General features: G+C 44.2%; 1 protein-coding gene across 1 annotated transcript; it reads right to left on the reverse strand.

Annotated features, from left to right (window-relative positions):
• Positions 1-584: 584 nt before the first annotated feature.
• CEP19 (centrosomal protein 19kDa) lies at positions 585-7259 on the reverse strand. The gene is made up of 3 exons (XM_011961179.1): positions 6969-7259; positions 3149-3348; positions 585-2217 (listed from the first exon to the last, which is right to left on the reverse strand). The coding sequence occupies exons 2-3, from the start codon at positions 3288-3290 to the stop codon at positions 1856-1858; spliced, it is 504 nt and encodes a 167-aa protein (XP_011816569.1). The 5' UTR covers positions 3291-3348; positions 6969-7259; the 3' UTR covers positions 585-1855.

Here is a 7259-nt window from a genome sequence, read left to right on the forward strand (position 1 = left end):
AGGATGGTCTCGATCTCCTGACCTCGTGATCCACCCGTCTCGGCCTCCCACAGTGCTGGGATTACAGGCTTGAGCCACCGCGCCCGGCCAAGGACAAATTTTAAAATAAGTTACCTATAGCCAGGCACAGTGGCTCGTCTGTAATCCTAGCACTTTGGTAGGCTGAGGCGGATCACTTGAGCCCAGGAGCTCGAGACCAGCCTGGGCAACATGGTGAAACCTTGTCTCTACAAAAAATACAAAAATTAGCCAGGTGTGGTGACAGGCACCTGTACTCTCAGCTACTTGGGAGGCTGAGGGGGGAGACTCACTTGAGCCCAGGAGGTTGAAGCTGTGGTAAGCCGTGATCATGCCACTGCACTCCAGCCTGGGTGACAGAGTGAGACCCTGTATCTATACAATAGAATAAAGGAATACTATGTAGATATGGAAAAATCTCTAATTCAGAAAATTATTTGGCTCCCTTTGGCTACTGTATGTATGAGATCTGACTATTTCAAAACTCTGGTGGTATTACAAGAATGAGCTCCCTTTTAATGAAGCGCTTAATGGTAAGGAGAGTGGAAGTGAACAGGTAGAAACCGTGAGTAATTATTTTCAGTTTTATTTAATAAACATCAATTTCCTTGTAGAAAACAGAATTTCTGCCAATTCTACAATACTGTAATAAGGATAAACGTATCAAATCACAGACGCTGTTGTTAAACGAAGACGCTCTCTTGCAGATCCATTCATGAACAGGCCTAAACTGGCCGTGCCTATTGTTCATTTATTATGGGTGGATTTCCCATTTTACAAACAAACCTATTATTTAAGGGAAGAGGTTCAGCGTTTCACAATGTCTTTAATATATAATTTCCTGATACCGGAGGGGCAGAATTCCCCTCTGTCCATCAAATGACATCTGCTTGCAGCTGTAGGGAATTTTGCAGGGCACGCTTTTCCAGAGATAAATACATATAAAGATATAACACATATGAGGTAATGCCCTGGTAACCATATATGCCCCCCAATCTTGTCAAACTATAATCTGCTTATCGTTCCTCAAAAAAAATTCTGTTTCTTGTCCCTTTACTACTTCCCCTCTCCTTCTTTTCAGTTGCTCTTATTAGGAATCCACACAAGCATATACCTAAACACTACTATGTCAAGGGCCAGGCCAACTCCTATCTCTTTACTAAAGGACAAAGCCTTCCCTTACTGTTCTACTCTACAGTAATATGCGCTCTGGCCTTCTTTAGCCTTTATCATGCATTTGGCTCTAATGTTTTTGTTGCTTAATACTGCTAATTAGTTTTTCACAGGTTTTTACATCTTCCAGTTAGATTGTAAGCTTTTTTTTTTTTTTTTGAGATGGAGTTTTGCTCGTCACCCAGGCTGGAGGGCAGTGGCGCGATCTCAGCTCACTGCAACCTCCACCTCCAGGGTTCAAGCGATTCTCCTGCCTCAGCCTCCCGAGTAGCTGAGATTACAGGCACCTGCCACCACGCCCAGCTAATTTTTGTATTTTTAGTAGAGGCGAGGTTTCACCATGTTGGCCAGGCTGGTCTCAAACTCCTGACCTTAGGTGATCCACCCGCCTCGGCCTCCCAAAGTGCTGGGATTACAGGTGTGAGCCACTGCACCCGGCATGATTGTAAGCTCCTTAAAGGCAGATTCCTTTATTCTGTTTTTCACACATTCCTCCTGCACCTACCTAGTAGATGCTTTAAATGTCCTGGTTTTGAAAAGTAACATGGTCAATCCTCTATAACCCCACATATATATTTAGTATTCTTTAAAGCTTTTTCCAGAAGCAGTCTGGTAATAAACGCGGATGCTCTGCTGGCCCGATGCAGGTTTTGGGTGGTGGCTGTCAGAACTCATCGGCTGACTCTGTGTCCCAGCCACAGGACTGCAGTTGATCGTCCTGTGGGAATTCAACCTCAATGTCATAAACAAAATTTGGATCATCCTTCTTCTTCTGATTTTTCTCAAAAAGTTCATCCATGATGCTCTTCCTTTTGGCAAGCTCCTTGTCATCTAGTTTGTTCAGGTCTTCCTCAGGATCAATGGTTGTTTCCCTTCGAATTTGTTCCATTGTTTCTGCCAAACTCTGCCCTGACAAGTAACCTCGTAAAAAACCGAATAACTTCTCTAGCTGCCTCAGGGATACTTGTTCTAGGTAACTCTTGTGTCGTGGATTATTCTTTAATTGTTCAGCAGCTCTGGTGCAATCTGGGAGAGAGAAGAAAACTATATACCACATACATACCACATATATCATATACGCCACAAACTACTGCAACAGCCAAAATAGAACAAAAACTCTGAACCCTGAAAGCATTATCTCCATTATAGTCAAGTAGCTAAATGGCTTGATTGGAATGAATTATTTTGTAGAACTATTCTTTTATATTGAGCTTTCAGTGTGGTGGGAGAAGGATATAGTTTTGACTTCTTTAACTTAAAAATCACTTTGTAGAGATATTAAACACTTTCAACTGGAGAATATGTCTGAGAAGAAAAGTGATATTATAGCGTTTAGATAGCAGTAGTGGTATTAATAAAATATTAAGGCCGGGCGCGGTGGCTCAAGCCTGTAATCCCAGCACTTTGGGAGGCTGAGTCGGGCAGATCACGAAGTCAGGAGATTGAGACCATCCTGGCTAACACGGTGAAACCCCGTCTCTACTAAAAAATACAAAAAACTAGCCGGGCGAGGTGGCGGGCGCCTGTAGTCCCAGCTACTCGGGAGGCTGAGGCAGGAGAATGGCGTGAACCCGGGAGGCGGAGCTTGCAGTGAGCTGAGATCCGGCCACTGCACTCCAGCCTGGGCGACAGAGTGAGACTCCGTCTCAAAAAAATAATAATAATAAAATTAAAAAAATAAAATATTAAGGCTACAAATAAAAAACATTTGGAAGGAGAGAAGGGAATTAATATTATTGCATAATGCTATATCATTTAACCTAGGCAGCAATCCCAAAAAGATTATTAATTATCAAACTGGAAAAAAAAACAATTCCCTTTTGTAGATTAGGAAACTGAAACTCATTGACAGTAAGTAATTCATCCAGTGTCACACATCCAGTCCCTGACAGAGTCATGATGTGAACCTGTATTTAGAGAATATTTAAAACAGGAGGCAAGATAAGACATAAGTTACCTGAAAACTTTGAAAAGTTTCGAACTGGCATAATGCGCTGGCGAATTTTCCCCTTGGTTTCACTCTCATAGATTAAGACAATAGCTGGAGGCTGAAACCTAATCCCACATTTCTTGGCAGCGCACATCATTCCCACGTACATGTCAGGGTAAGTCAGAGGAAATCTGATGAAAATGTGTAAGTTGCATAATGACTTCCTGCTACAGGGAAAAAACAACTAGGTGTTGGATAAATGTCATTCATTCCCCTCGCCCCTTTGCCCCAGAAGATCTGGTTCTAGTCCAGCTCTGGCCACACATGCTCAGCCTGTGAAGCTCAATATTTTTTTTAAATTAAAATGTGGAACGCTTCATGAATTTGCGTGTCATCCTTGGACAGGGGCCATGCTAATCCTCTCTGTATCATCCCGATTGTGGTGTATGTGTGCTGAAGCGACCACAAAGGTCAGTTATTTTGGGAGCTGCCCTGAAGGTTCAGTTTGGTCCTGGGTTAGTTCCAATCTGTTGGATCCCTAAGGCTCTCTGGTTTTCTCAAGGATCTAGACTTGTTCCTATGTGAATCTGGGGATGCAATCCAGTTTGAACCTCTTAGCGTACTGCACTCTTACCGAAGGTTGAATAGGAACCCCTAAGTCAGCCCAGTAGCTGACCTACAGGGTCTTTACTATTTATCAATTAAAAAAGGGCATGTCAAGCATCCTCGGTATCAAGGTACTATGAGTTTTTTTAACCTTAATCATTTGGTCCTGAGAGGTTCACCAGTCCAGAGCTGTCTCCTTTGTACTTTCCCAATTATTTTACTAGAGTTTTTCGTTACTATTTATTTAATCATCTATCTTCCCTTCTAGTCAATATGGTATGTGAGGGTGGGGGGCATATTCATTTTTCACCACAATATCTCAGCATAATACCGGGAAAGTAGTAGGCGTGCCGTACATTGTTTAATGCTATGAATTAAAATGATGGTACCTGTACATTTTCGTAAGCATTTACAGTCTAGAAGCCTGATCAAAAAGCAGACCTGATGCAGAATCAGCTTCTTCATATACAAGTCAGTAATGTCTGCACGGCTTTTATTTTGGCCTGTGTGTCTCACTATATGATATTCTTCTAGCTACAAGAAGCACAGCTATTAGTAGATGAATACTTACTATTCTCTCTTCCTTTCCCCACCCTCAATGCCCAAATAATATACTTAATCCTAAGCACTGCTTTAGATGTGACTATGGCATTCTCAGAAAGATTTGTAAATGTTAAGAAACATTGAGGTAAAGTGGCATAGGGTGATATTTTCATGAACTCAGTTCTGCTGAAGAATCACTATTAGGAACATACTTTTAATAAAATACTTAGCAGTGATTATATACCTTCATTGTAGAATACTGGGGGCAAAGGAGAGGGGAAACATATACAAAATAATCACCCCAATTGTGTCCAGTCTTTGTTCTAGGCATATAGTTTATAGTATGTTTCACGCATACCATATCATACAAGCTATTTCCTGAAGTTCAAATTTAACAACCTATGTTATTTTGTCATTAAATGTTTTACTACAATGTAACATTGTATACGACTGCTAAGTGTTGTATTTTATGGATGTACTATAATACTATTCACCACTTATTGTTGGACATGAGAATTTTCACTCTTAGAAAACCAAACACATTGGCCGGGCGCGGTGGCTCACGCCTGTAATCCCAGCACTTTAGGAGGCCGAGGTGGGCGGATCATGAAGTCAGGAGATGGAGACCATCCTGGCTAACACAGTGAAACCCCATCTCTACTAAAAATACAAAAAAAATTAGCCGGGCGTAGCGGCGGGCACCTGTAGTCCCAGCTACTCGGTAGGCTGAAGCAGGAGAATGGCGTGAACCCGGGAGGCGGAGCTTGCAGTGAGCCAAGATTGCGCCACTGCACTCCAGCCTGGGGGCAGAGCGAGACTCCGTCTCAAAAAAAAAAAAAAAAAAAAAAAAAAAAAAATTAGCCGGGCGTAGCGGCGGGCGCCTGTAGTCCCAGCTACTCGGGAGGCTGAGGCAGGAGAATGGCGTGAACCCGGGAGGCGGAGCTTGCAGTGAGCCGAGACCGCGCCACTGCACTCCAGCCTGGGGGCAGAGCGAGACTCCGTCTCAAAAAAAAAAAAAAAAAAAAAGAAAATCAATCACATATAAGCCCAGAAACAGTGGCTCACCCCAGTCAGCATTTTGGGAGGCTGAGGTGGGCAGATCACTTGAGGTCAGAGTTCGAGACCAGCCTGGCCAACACGGTGAAACCACATTCCTACTAAAAATACAAAAATTATCTGGGCATAGTGGCAGGTGCCTGTAATCCCAGGTACTCGAGAGGCTGAGGCAGGAGAATCTCTTGAACCTGGGAGGTGGAGGTCACGGTGAGCCAAGACGGTACCACTGCATTCCAGCCTGGGTGACAGAGCAAGATTCCATCTCAAAAAGATGGAGGCAGGCATGGTGGCTCAGGCCTGTAATTCCAACACTTTGGGAGGCCAAGGAGGGAAGATCCCTTGAGGCCAGGAGTTTGAGACCAGCCTGGGCAACACAGCGAGACCATGACCATGTCTCTGCAAAAAATTTAAAAATTGGCCAGTCATGGCAGCATGCACCTGTAGTCCCAGATACTCCAAAGGCCAAGGTGGGAGAATCGCTTGAACCCAGGAGTTTGAGGCTGCAGTGAGTTGAGATGGTGCCACTGCACAACAGCCTCTCCAAAGCGTGATACGCCTATTCTAAAAAAAAAAAAAAAAACTACTTTAAAAAATTACTGTGCTCTACCTCTAATCTGATGCAATGATCCCACACCATTTTCTCCTTCTTTTCCTTCTCTTTTCTTCCTTTTTTTTTTTTTTCAACGAATACCACTCCCAATTCACCTAACTAAAATTTGATGTTAGTAAACTAGAACCTACTGGGCACAATATAAACTACACACACCGAAGCAATGGCTGTACTCCTCAAAGATGTATGCAGTTGGTACTCAAATAATGTAGTTTTTTTTTTTACTAGACTCTTCTTTTTAAAATTTAACTTTAATTTCTGCTAAAGTAATGTTTGTATTTGGAATATAAAATGATTCTATAAGGCTTATAACAACAAACTATAGTCCTTGGCCCTACTCCTCTTCATACGGAGCCAGATTGAATTTTAAAAAGCATGTCTTCCACAATTTATCTCTCCATTTCTTAAGAAACATGCTTATACTACCATTTTCAGTTTTTATTTTTTTGAAACAGAGTCTTGCTCTGTCACCCAGGCTGCAGTGCAGTGGCCTGATCTTGGCTCACTGCAACCTCCGCCTCCCGGGTTCAAGCGATTCTCGTGCCTCAGGCTCCCGAGTAGCTGGAATTACAGGTGCCTGCCACCACGCCCAGCTAATTTTTGTATTTTCAGTAGCGACGGGGTTTCGCCATGTTGGCCAGGCTGGTCTCGAACTCCTGACCTCAGGTGATTCGCCCAAAGTGGTGGGACTATACGCGTGAGCCACTTTGCCCGGCTATTTTCAGTTTTGGATAGTATCTTTTGACATACATTCTGTTTCCTCTTAGAGACACCCGCTCTAGAGGCCTCTATTCCACTCCAAGCCGCCTGTGCTCTCTTGGCCTGCTTACAGATTCCACTCGGTTCAGGAAGAAGGACGCCACGTTTATACGATTCTTCTTCCTGGTCACGAATACTCCTCTCTCCAGAGATCAGTAACTGCCTACCATCTTGTTAGGAAGCCCCACAGCACCTAAGGGTACGGATGTTCCCAAACGGTAGACGATTCCCTCCCTACTCACGTCTCCACTGGTGCAAGGCTGGCTTTCTTACCCTGAGAGAAATACAGAAATGGCATCTTCTGCAGGCCAATGTCTAAACAACCAGGAGTGGGTTTTTCCACCCAACCGCAGTGCACGGAAAGCACCTAAGCCGACTTCGAGGCCGGGCGGAGCCTGGCGCTGCAGGAAGAGGCCACAGTCACAGCCCTACTGAGGATCCCGAGGGGTGAACTCCCCGGCTGGAGGCCCGAACCCTCAAACACCGGGAAGCGGAGGTGGGGCCGGCCGGGGGCACGGTTCACCGGCTCCCACCTCGGCGTGCAGGGATTCCGGGGGGCGCTGG

This window comes from Colobus angolensis, unplaced genomic scaffold (genome assembly GCF_000951035.1).
Source record: "Colobus angolensis palliatus isolate OR3802 unplaced genomic scaffold, Cang.pa_1.0 Scaffold54, whole genome shotgun sequence".
NCBI lineage: Eukaryota > Metazoa > Chordata > Mammalia > Primates > Cercopithecidae > Colobus > Colobus angolensis.

Excerpts from the sequence above, each read along its gene's own strand:
- CEP19 (XM_011961179.1), bottom strand. The coding sequence starts at position 3,290 with ATGTACGTGGGAATGATGTGCGCTGCCAAGAAATGTGGGATTAGGTTT. Across the intron at positions 2,218-3,148 it reads AAACTTTTCAAAGTTTTCAG|ATTGCACCAGAGCTGCTGAA; the intron begins GTAACTTATGTC and ends TCTCTCTCCCAG.